The sequence below is a fragment of the Lemur catta genome, chromosome 3, assembly GCF_020740605.2.
Source record: "Lemur catta isolate mLemCat1 chromosome 3, mLemCat1.pri, whole genome shotgun sequence".
Taxonomy (NCBI): domain Eukaryota; kingdom Metazoa; phylum Chordata; class Mammalia; order Primates; family Lemuridae; genus Lemur; species Lemur catta.
Genome location: NC_059130.1, coordinates 14,557,397 through 14,569,580, shown reverse-complemented (window position 1 = coordinate 14,569,580; position 12,184 = coordinate 14,557,397). Strand labels below are relative to the sequence as shown.

General features: G+C 40.1%; 1 protein-coding gene across 1 annotated transcript in view; it reads right to left on the bottom strand.

The window, feature by feature from the left end:
• Positions 1–9,598: 9,598 nt before the first annotated feature.
• Positions 9,599–12,184, bottom strand: part of AHCYL1 (adenosylhomocysteinase like 1) — a 41,624-nt gene continuing 39,038 nt past the window's right edge. Inside the window, exon 17 of the mRNA XM_045546746.1 lies at positions 9,599–11,665. Coding sequence (XP_045402702.1) covers positions 11,659–11,665 — 7 coding nt within the window. The 3' untranslated portion in view covers positions 9,599–11,658. The remainder of the gene's footprint in view (positions 11,666–12,184) is intronic.

Here is a 12,184-nt window from a genome sequence, read left to right as displayed (position 1 = left end):
TGAACAAATAAGGAAGCCTGGGAGTAAGAAAAACAGGTTTAGGGAGAAGATTAAGATTTCTGTTTTGGACATATCAAGTTTGAGATGCTCATTGACATTTTACAGGTAATTAATAATTACCTCTTACAGTTACCTTATGCTATGCTGTGAACTCCTTAAAAGGCATTTTATTCATCTTTGTCTCTCCAGTGCTATATCTTGGCTGCATTACACCTCAGGCTGAATTCTCAAAAGGTCCCTGTAATACAACTCCTCATGTGACTTCTGGGCTCCAACCTAGTAGGTGCTTAAAAAGACTTTGTTATAAATTAACGAACAGATCCAAAGCCACCATATTGCTATTTCCTCCTACCTATCTTCCTGTTTCTTTGCTACTGCTCCCTCTTATATCCCATAATACACTCTCTATATTAGCATTTCATCCACGCAGGGCTGGGCCAAGCTGATAGGAAAAACTAAGGAATTTGTAGGCAAAGGACCAATGCTGAGAGACTTCTTAGATAAAAGCAGCAAATCCCACACAACCCAACACACAAATGACATCTAGTTTTAGTGGCCACAGTTTGGTGAAGTTCTAAGACTGACCTACCACAAGCTCTATCACCTGGGGGAAAACATTTTAGACCTTTAGACACCCTACATTGTTTCAGCTACATTCAAAACAGGGAAAGTTTTGGGTCGATAATTCCACTTCTAGTAATAGATCTTAAGGGAATAATCAGAGACTTAGTCAAAGATATACATATGCTAATGTTCCAGGCAGTGGTATTTTCAATAGTGTAAAGTTGGGACCAACCTAATTTGAGAAATAGCTAATAAGAAAGTGGCTAACTGAATGGGGCACGCATAGGATAGAATATAGTGAAGCTATTCATATTTGTGTTTAATATTAGATGACTTTTTAGTAACATGGGAAAATGGTTATAATAATATAATAGAGTGTACAATTGTTTCTCAGCGTGTAGGTGTATTTGTATGTGTAGAAAAGAGACTGGAAGGAAATACACCAAAATCTTAGTATGTTTTATTTCTGGATGGTGAAAACATAGGCTATTTTCATTTCCTTCTTTACACTTTTCTGTGTTTTCAAAATTTTTGTAATCAATGCCCTGCTTTTATTGAGTTGTAATTTATACACAATAAGCTGCATGTGTTTAAAGTGTACAGTTTGGTTTATTTTGACATATGTAAACACCTATAACATCATCACCACAACCAAGATAATGAACATATCCATCCCCTCCAAGAATTTCCTTCTACACCCTTGTATTTCTCCCTCCTACCCCTCACTGTGCTCCTTTGCCATTCCAAGTTAACCACTGATAAGTTTTCCATTACTGTAAATTAGTTTGCATTTTCTATAATTTTACATAAATGGAGTCATGCAATATGTATTCTTTTTTGTCTTTCACTAAACATAATTATTTTGAAAGTAATATATCTTGTTCCATGATAGCAATAGTTCATAAATAGTATTCTATTATTTATCCAGTTACCTGTTGATGAGTATGTAGGTTGTTTCAGGTTTTTCTTGCTTGTTCAAACTTAATATCGAAAGGTAACAAGTCTTTGTTATAAGAATCACCTGAGCTTGTGTGGAAATCTGTCCTGAATGAAGTGTGGTGTATCCAAACTGTGACCAGCTCAAGAATTCTAAATAAGAGCTACTTAAATTGGCATCAATTTTGAGTACCAGAGAGTCCTCACTTTAGCTGGCAAAAACTGCTCGAACTGTACTCCATTTAGAATCTAGAAGGAAAAAGAATCCCAAGTGTGAAGGAACAGGAGCACAGCTGGAGAGAGCTCACTTCCCCAACTTGCCAGGAAATTTTCAGAAAAGCACAACCCAGGGCGGGATGTGGTGGCTCATGCCTGTAATCCTAGCACTCGGGGAGGCTGAGGCAGGAGGATTGCTTGAGCCCAAGAGTTCAAGACCAGCCTGAGCAAGAGCAAAACCCTGTCTCTACTAAAAATAGAAAAATTAGTGGGGCATGGTGGTGTGCACCTGTAGTCCCAGCCACTTGGGAGGCTGAGGCAGAAGGATCGCTTGAGCCCAGAAGTTTGAGGTTGCAGTGAGCTGTGATGATGATGATGACACTGCACTCTAGCCAGGGTGACAGAGTGAGACTCTGTCTCAAAAAACAAACAAACAAACAAACAACAACAACAAAACACACAACCCTGTAGGGAGTGGATGGAAGTTGCAGAAATGTCTTTTTGGACTTCTCCTTTCTTTCTTCTTTCCCCCTTTATAAAATGAGGATAATCCCACCTGTCTTTTGAGGATATGGATCAAATGAGCTAATTTATGTGAAATCATTTTGAAAACTATAATGCATTGTTTTTTTTTAAAAAAGGACAATTATTATTATTACCAAGATGTGAAGCCTAAGTTGAGAAGCCCTTCCTTTACCATGAGCAGTCATTGTTCAAGAGACTGGAAGAAGTAAAATTTCATATTTGAGCCATCATAGTATTGCAGGAAGTGCAAGAACATGGTGGTTGTTCAGTTGAGCTTGTAGAAGGAAATTAGCAAATATTATGTGCCTATAGGGTGTCAGGTACAAGGCAAGATGCTTCTCACCCATTGATACCTAAGTGCATGCTGGGAGGCAGAGTGAGCCTGTTTCTGGCAATTTCCAGCACAGCCCTGGCTAAAACATTGCTGGTCACTGAAATGGCTGATATTAAAGTCATCTATATAGCATACAAGGCATCTATGGGTCCAGTGATACCCTCTAGTTGCTGTTACATGTATTTCTCTCCGATAACGGCAAAGGAAAAGGAAAAGATTAATAATGTTTTAGTTAGTTAACTAATAGGGCAAATAACTAATAGTTAATACTGTTTTCCAAAGGGATCAGTCAGCTTAACTCTGTTCCAGGTCAGATTAATTTATAACCTCCGAGCTTTCTTACACACAGCATGCATCAGTCAAAAGACTGAGTCAAAAGTATTGCATAATATATTGTCTATTCATGTTATTTCTTAAACATCTGGAAAATTTTCAATTTCAAAATACAGGGGTGTCAGAAAGGATTGTGGACCTGTATTTTATTATGCCTTTGTTAGCTAGAGACTCTGGCAACCAGACCACATGAGAAAACGCGCCATCTGGTGGTTGTAGTGGAGAAACGTGCCACCGGGCAGCAGCGTGAGGGAGAAAGGCCTGGATCAGAGACCAGGACCCTCCAGCTCACAATCCAGGACAATTCCTTTTATTTAGAGGATACTTTAAAATGTCCTCAAGGGCTGCTTGAGGAGCAGCAGGAGATGTTACTTCAGTTTAAAAAATTAATATTCAGTTTATTAAAGTAAAATAATATTACTTAAACTTTTTAAAGTTCAGGTTATAAATCTTTTTGTATTTATAAACCTAGCAAATATTAATGACTTCTAAGGGAAACCTGAATATCCTATTTATAAACCTGAACTCCTTTAAACATTTTAAAATGCATTTATACATTTAATACATTTGATTTCCTTTTTGGAGTACTTCAATTGTCTGGCAAATGAAATACAAACAAAATAAAAACAAAACACTATTCTAAAAGTTCTAATACTGTATATGTGTAATGTTTTGAATACATAATGTAAGTTTCCATTACTGTATGTAAAATTGGTTGTAACTTAAAATTGCAAGTGTAAGTGGATTACTCAATTACATATTCTAAATTGGAATAAAAATTATCTTCCCAAGTAATTTTTTAGTTGCTTTATCAGTTTGTTGAAATTTCCTAATCCCAGAGTAAATCCTGGCCAGGATGCAGGTGGATTTAGCATCTGATAATCTAGACTAGAGTGTTCTTTGTTCAATATCCTTTCTTTTCTAATGCTTTCATTCTCTGTTTCTGCTCTCCCTATTCTTACCTAATAGAGTGCAAATCAAATGCTTTCTAATGTCTTTCCCTTTATACCTAACACAACCTTTATGCCTGCGGTCAGCAAACTTTCTGTAAAGGGTCAGATAGTAAATATTTTGGGTTTTGTGGCCATTTGGTTGGTGGCATGAAAGTAGCATAGAGATCACATAAACAAGTATGGCTGTGTATACAACTTCCATTTATGGATACTGAAATTTGAATTTCCTAAAATTTTCATGTGTCACAAAATATTAGTCATGATTTTTTCCCAACCATTTAAAAATGTAAAAACAATTCCTAGCTTGTGAGCCATACAAAAACAGTCAGTCAGTTGGTTAGATTTGGCCCACAGGAGAGGTATAGTTTGCCAACCATTACTCTAACCAGTGACAGAGAAGTGCTAAGGTCAGTTCTTGTTTCACATTCTTTCACAGTTTACAAATTTCTCTAGAAATTTCTCAGAAGTTATTTGGCAGGTAAGACATTGTTTGGTACCCATGGCCAGGGAGCAGTCTGGAGTGGTTACACCATGCCGCACCCCACTCCCCACTTTCTTTTGAACCATCCAATCTGTATATTACTTTAGTTGGGATTTCTTGTCAGTGAAATACTTTGTTTCGTGTAGGTATGTAAAATACTATTTTTCTGTTGACTTTGTTTTCTTTTCCTTTACTAACCCAAAAGGCTTTACCTTTATTATCTGGTCTAAGATGTCCCTAAATAGAGCAAAATTGATTTCTACAAATTCTTTAAAGAAGACACAGTCTGACGTATTTTGTCTTGGGATTCTCATTTAGTAAAATTTTAACTTTGAAATAATCAAACTAATAAAAAAGTAGCAAGTATATAACGAATAATTATTTCCTGACCCATCTGAGAGTGAGTTGTTGACTTGATGGCCCATCACTCCTAATACTTTCGTGTTTATTTCCTACACATAAGCATTCTATATAAGCACAGTCCAGCCATTAACATTAGGAAATGAACAGATGTTACTACCATCTCATCCTCAGACCCCTTTCACATTTCACCAATTGTCCCAGTAATGTCCTTTATATGGTAAAATGAACAAGTTCAGGATAGCATTTAGTTGTGTTAGCCTTATTCAGTTCTTCAATCATTCTTTGACTTTGGTACTTTTCAAGATTATAGGCCAGTTATTTTGTAAAATGTCCTTCAATTTGGATTTGTCTGATGTTTCCTCATAATTAGATTCAGTTTATGCATCTTTGGCAGAAAAACCACAGAAGAGGTGCTGTGTTCTTCTCAATGCAACCTATCAAGTGGCAAAGGATTCAGATTTCTCTCATTATTGGTGTTCGCTTCTTTCACTTCGTTAAGGTGGTCTGCCAGTCTTCTCCACTTTGAAGCTCCTCTTTCCTTCATTGCTTTTAAGGAATATTTTATGGAAAGCTACTTTGAAAGTGTATACACATCACATTTCTCATTAAACTTCTATTTATTTATTCATTCATTTATGTCAGTATAGAGGCATAGTTTCCTATTTTGTTCGATGGGTTAGAAGTCATTATTATTTTGATGCTCAGATTTTCCCAGATTTGCTCAGTTTTAGTTTCCTAAAGCTGGATAGTGTGTCCTTTTTTGAGTACTTCCTTGCTTTCTGGCTCATCTTGTACTTTTCCTGCCCCACCATGGAATCAGTCATTTCTCCAAGGAGTCCTGGCTCCTTTCAGTGGAGAATGTAGTGCCTAGACCTGGATGCTAGGTGTGTGCACTGCACCGGGAGAAGAGCGGTACCACTGCTGCAAGGCTCGCTTAGCAGACAGAGCTAGGGAGGTTTGTACACCCACACATACATTCACATTTCTTTATCTATGTTGAAATTGATGAGTTCACACCAGTACCTAGTCAAACCCAGAGTTCATTCTAGTGTTTTCCTTTCCAATTTGTCACACCTTCTCCAAAAATGAGAAAGTTAGCTTCCATTACCCTTAATATTTTTGCTTATATTGATCAAGTCTCCTATTCCTAACCAATCTGCCATTGCTATCCATCCCCTGCACGCATGCCCTACGCACCCCACTTAGGATCTAACTCCCTGTACCAGGCCACAGCCCCAGCTCCTAAGTGGATCCCACCCATATGCACAGGCTGCAGATCCACGTGAATAGCTTGCTTTGCCTTACCTAATGGCTGATTTGTGGATAAAAGAAAAAGGGGAGAGGGAAGGCAGAGTCTTGCTGGAATTTTATGCAAACTCCACAAAGGAAGAGATCTTTTGATTTACAGTAATATGTCCCAAGTATCTAAAACAGACCTTGGCATATAGTAGCCACTCAATTAAAAAAACACCAATTTTGAAGAATCAATTTTATGAAACTATAAGGTTGACAGTTAATTTAAATACTTTACATTCAAATATTTAACTTCAAGATATTCTCCCGCCATTATAGATAACTTTTTATAAACTGGAATTTTATTGTCCAGATTAACAGGACAATTAAAGTTTTAATCTCTAGGCGATGTGAAGTTTATCTAAATTTGGATTTATATGCATGCATAAAGCCTCACAGGATTAAATACACTCATTTTACCAGCTTTCATAAATATCAACATTGTGTGGCACCAACATTTAATAAAAGAAAATAGAAAGGGTATTACTTTCTAAAAATATTCTTAAGTAGGTTCTGCTATGGTATGAATGTTTGTGTCCTCTCCAAAACTTATTTTGAAACTTAATCTCCGATGCAACAGTATTAAGAAGAGGGGCCTTTAGGAGGTGACTAGGCCACGAGGGCTCTGCCCTCATGGATGGCAGTAATGTCTTATATAAAAGGGTTGGAGGGAACTAGGTAGGCCCTTTTGCCATCTCTTCTGCCACATGAGGACACAGAGCTCATCCCCTCTGCCCCATCTGGAGGATACAGGAATAAGTAGCCATCTGGGAAGGAGAGACTGGGCCCTCATCAGACATTGAACCTGCTGGTGTCTTGGACTCCCAGCCTTGATAAATGTGAGCAATAAATTTGTGCTGTGTATAAATTACCCAGTCTAAGGAATTTTGCTATAGCAGCAGGAATGGACTGAGAGAACCTGGTACCAGAAGTGAGTGCTACTATAAGAAAGACTTAAACATGTGGAAGTTGCTTTGGAACTGGATAATGGATAGAGGCTGGATGGTAAAGGGCTATTCTGGTTAAGGGCTCAGAAGAAAAAGGGAGCTGTAGAGAAAGCCTTATTCTTAGAGATTACTTAAGCGGTTGTAATCAGAATGCTGATAGAAATACGGACTGTAAAGACAATTCTGATGAGGTCTCAGAAATGGGGAAGGAGGTATTGGAAGCTAGAGGAAAGGCCATCCTTGTTATAAAGTGGCAAAGAAACTTGGCTGAATTGTGTCCTAGTTGTAGTGTTATGTGGAAAGCAGAACTTGCAAACAATGAACTAGAATATTTATTTAGTAGGAGAAATCTCTAAGCAAAATGTTAAGGGTGTGGCATGGCTTTTCTTGACTGCTTTTAGTAAAATGCAAGAAGAGAGAAATGAATTAAAGATGCAATTTATAATCAAAGGGAAGCAGAACTTAAAAGATTTGGAAAATTCTTGGCCTGGACAGGCTGTAAAGAATAAAAAGGTGTGCTGGGGAGAAATACTAAGAGTATGGCCAAGTGAACATTTGAAGTATGGATGAAAGGAAGCCAGATGCTGTTTATCGAGACAGTGGAAGAATGACCCTGAAGGCATTTCAGAGATCTTCAAGGCTGCCACTCCCATCAGAGGCCCAGAGTGCCAGCGCCTCGAAGGCAGAATGGTTTCAAAGGAAAAGTCCAGTGCACCCATGGAGCACTGGGGCTTGCTGCCCGGGAGCGCCTCAAGTTTCTGTTCCCCACATTTTGGTGCAGCACTCCTTAACTGCCCCAGCTGTGGCTCCAAAGCAGGCCCAGGTACAACTCGGGCTGCCACTCCAGAAGGCACAAGCGAGAAACCTTGGCAGTGTCCATGTGGTGCTCTCTGCAGGTGCACAGAGTACAAAAGTGACGGAGGCCTGGTTACCTCCACGCAGACTTCAAAGGATGCCTTGGGTCCCAGGCAGAGAGCTGTCACAGGGGCAGGTCTACTGCAGTCCCTACTAGGGCAGCGCCTAGTGGAGCTGTGTGAGTGGGGTAGCCTCTAGACCCGAGAACTGTGGAGCCACCAGTGTGCAACTCCTGCCTGGGAGAGCTACAGACACAAGAGTCCAGCCTGTGACAGCTGCCATGTGAACTGCTGAGCAAAGCCTGAGGCCCAACCCCCATCTCAGTGTGTCTGGAAGGTGGGACATAGAGTCAAAGATTGTTCTGGAGCCTTAAGATTTAATGTTTGCCCTGTTGGGTTTTACATTTGGTTAGGACCTGTAACTCCTTTCCTATTTCCCCCTGTATGTCCTATGCCTGTCCCACCATTGTTTGGGAAGTGCATAACTTGATTCTGCAGGTACACAGCTGGAGAACAGTTTGTCTGAGGATGAATTTTATCCTGAGTTTCACCTAGATCTGATTAAGATGAGACTCTGGACTTTACATTTTTGAGTTGGTGCTGGAATAAGTTAAGACTTTTGGGGCTATTGGGATAGAATAAATGTATTTTGCATGTAAGAAGGACATGAATTTTGGAGGGCAGGGGCAGAATACTATGTCCTGCAAAATTTATCAGTTGAAACTTAATTGCCAATGTGATAGTACAGGTAGGTCCTTTAGCAGGTGATTAAGTCATGAGGGCGGGGGCCGTCATAAATGGGATGAATACCTTATAAAAGGGCTGGAGGGAACTAGCTAGGCCCTTTTGCCCTTCCACCTTCTGTCATGTGAGGACACTAGAGGTGCGGAGAGCTGCCCTCTCCGGATGCTGAATCTGTTTACGCCTTGATCTTAGACTTCCCAGCCTCCAGAACTGTAAGAATATAAATTTCTATTCTTTATAAGTTACTCAGTCTCGGGATTTTGTTAGCAGTGGTCCCCAGCCTTTTTGGCACCAGGGACTAGTTTCATGGGGATGGGGGGGGGCAGTGTGGCAAACCACTGGAGGAGGCAGAGCTCAGGCAGTGATGCCAGTGATGGGGAATGGCTGCAAATACAAATGAAGCTTCGCTTGCTTGCTCACCTCTGCTCTGTGGCCCAGGGTTTGGGGACTGCAGTGTTAGAGCACCAGAAACAGACTAAAACAGATACACTGTTGCATCAGAAGCATCCTGATGGGGGAAGGCTGAAACTTATAACTTTGGGGGCATTCCTTAGGAATTAGGTATAGGATCTTAGAAGGGGACTATGCAAATGAGGAATCCTGAAGCTTAAGCAGCAAGTCTTCTTCTTAAAGGTAAGAGTGAAAGTGTGGCGAAAGAAATTAACTGGACAACTAAAAATATATAGAAAAAATTAGCCAGGCATGGTGGCGCATGCCTGTAGTCTCAGCTACTCGGGAGGCTGAGGCAGAAGGATTGCTGAAGCCCAGGAGTTTGAGGTTGCTGTGAGCTAGGCTGACGCCACGGCACTCTAGCCAGGGTGTCAGAGCTGGGCTCTGCCTCAAAAAAAAAAAAAAAGGAGTGGAAGTGCCTAGGCCCAATGCTTGGCACAGAGCAGGCATACAAAACTTAAGCTATTACTGAAGAACTCTGCATCCAGCCTCTACATAATAGGTCCTCAACAAATCTCTATTAAATACTGCTCACCTATGACTTGTCTCCCCACTAGAAAACAGGTTCTAATGAAGTTTCAACCAAGAATGACACAGACTGCCAATAAGGTCTTATCATTTTAATTGACTTTAATGATTATTGCTCATCTGCAAGGATTAATATTGCATTCATTAAAAATCATTCAATACAAAATGAACTTGTTCCTCCCAAGTTGCTCTCCACATGCTCCCTCTGATGCCAGATATTTTTCTACAGTGTCCTTTGTTTACATAGTTTGACAGAGACAGAGCCCTTACCTATCATTCCTATGGACACAGTAATAGATACGGGATCAGGGAGCAGGCCAAAGGGCAGCAGGACCTGGGCCCCTTCCTTCCAACAGAGCTGACGTGATGGATACACTGTTGGCCAGGTTACCTCCCCTAAGAGATGTGGTGTTCTGATTGGCTAAGTGCCCTGGAAAAAGGGCTTTAACTGTTAGTATCTACAGAGAAGAAAGCATGGTCATACTGGCAAGGAGTGAGAAGGGACTGGGTGGGGAGAAATGGGAGAAGGGAAAAAATTTTGGCAAGACAATTGTCCCCTGCGAGGAAGCTGCAGGGTGAAAGCTTTCCTTTCTTATATTCCTGTTTTTTAATGTCTGTCTCTGATCAGTGGAGAGAGAGAAATGAAAATTTCTAGTATCTAGCACTACTGTATGACCCAACTTTGAAGGATCACAAGCTAGAACAAGTTGAAGATTTAAAATCCTGGGTAATTATATACTTAAAGCTCATGAGCATAAAGCTCATTTGACCATGCAGAAATGCTGGTAAGCGGGGTGCATGGCATGAGAATACATCTCTCTGATCTTTGAGAGAGCCTCTCTGGGGATTCTTTCAGCACGTGAGCCAGGATGTACTGATTACTTTCTCTACACATCAACTGCCCTTTAAGATCTTAGTTCATAAACTTTTTGTGGTTATGTGTCAATCGAAAGTGGTATCACTTCTGTAAAACTAACGTTCTGCAGGGCCTATGGTCCCAGACAAATTATATGGAGCTAGATTTCTCTCACCCTGGCCCAATTTATCATTCTTCTTCCCAACCACACCTACCTTCCTTTAAATATTTTAGGTTGCAGAAGCACAGCTGACCAGAAGTTTGCTCTTAAAGGATAAATCCTAAAGATAGAACTCAGTGCTTTATACTGAGTAATGGCTTAAGAAATTTGCCTTCAGCACAAGCTGTATAGGTCAGAGCTGATAGAATTTGCTGTTATGGCTCCAGTTTACTGATGCTATAAACTATGGCCTAGAAACACAGGGACTTTAATTAGAGTTTGAGACTTTCATTTCACTAGACTCAACTTGGCAACCTTAGCTCCAAAGGTTCAAAAGAGAAATTGATAACAACTAGCCACCCAAGCAGTCCCTCAGTGTTAACATTTAAAATTTTTCCTCTCTTCTATTTTTTTTGTACAACAGAAATAATGCTAGGGGACAAAATTCAACTTAATAGAATACAGTCCGGTTAAAAACTAGAAAATGAGAGAGTCTGGTGGGAGTGGTGGAAGGACTATACTATAAATCCAAGTGGGCCTCCTGGATCTTAATGAGCAACACTCACGAGTACACATCTCTGAACCAGACATACCACCTTTACACAGGAAACAGGGCTTGGAACTTCTAAGGGAAATTAACATGCACCACCTATGTCTAACCTACCTGGCTGGTAGGTACCATCCCTGCTCCTCTGAAGAAGTGAAAGAGCACTGATTTCAGCAGATTTCAGCAGCTAAGAAATGGGCTCTTTTAAGGCGATTTAGACATTGCAGATTGTTCCACATAGAAGGTACCTTAGTATTTCCTGTTAATAAGGTACCTAAATTAAGACTAAAGTCCCCAGAAATGGTAAAGAAAGAATCACCTTTCTGGGCTGGGAGTAAAATCCTTCTTTAGTGACTAGGGTGAGGAACCTTGAACCTCAGTTTCATCTAAAGAGCCACGAAGCAAGTCCCTGTGTGGTCTGCAGAACTTGGAGAATGAGGTGAAGAAACAAGAATGAAATTATAGAAAAAAAAATCAAGAGGAAAGGAATAAGAAGAAAATAAAAGTTATCTTAAAAAATATTTCTTTTAGAGTTGTGTGGTTCATGTGGACTGGTCCTTGGTAATATGGTCCATTAGTATCTGTAAAGAAAGAGATTGACTGGTTAACACTTATATCTTCCATACGAGAGTTCCAAGAGAAGAATCAGAAAGCGAGCACCTTCTCCAGAGTCCCTCCCTGGCCCAGGCTGGGGATTCCTGCAGTCATTCCCCAGGCCAGGGAATCATTCTTCCCTGTTCTTCCACACGGTTTCTGACAATACCATTTCTGGTGTTACTTCCTGCTCCCTGATAATAAAAGTCAGTGGTTTTCAACCCTGACTATATGTTAGACTAATCGGGGGAGTTTTTACAAAATAATTTTGCTTGGTCCCATCCCAGACCAAGTGTATCAGAATCTCTGGAGGTGAGTTCCAAGCTCCAAAATTTCAGAAAACTCTAACTTCTTTATATCTACCACTTAATAAATAATTTCTCTGCCTACCCTGTTAATTTGGAGCAGAATTCTTGTACTCTTCAAAATCAGGTATGGCATATGGTCTTTATTTTAGAAAGCTGGCTAGGCTGCTTAGTTTAACACTGGGGAAAAGAGCTTTTTAC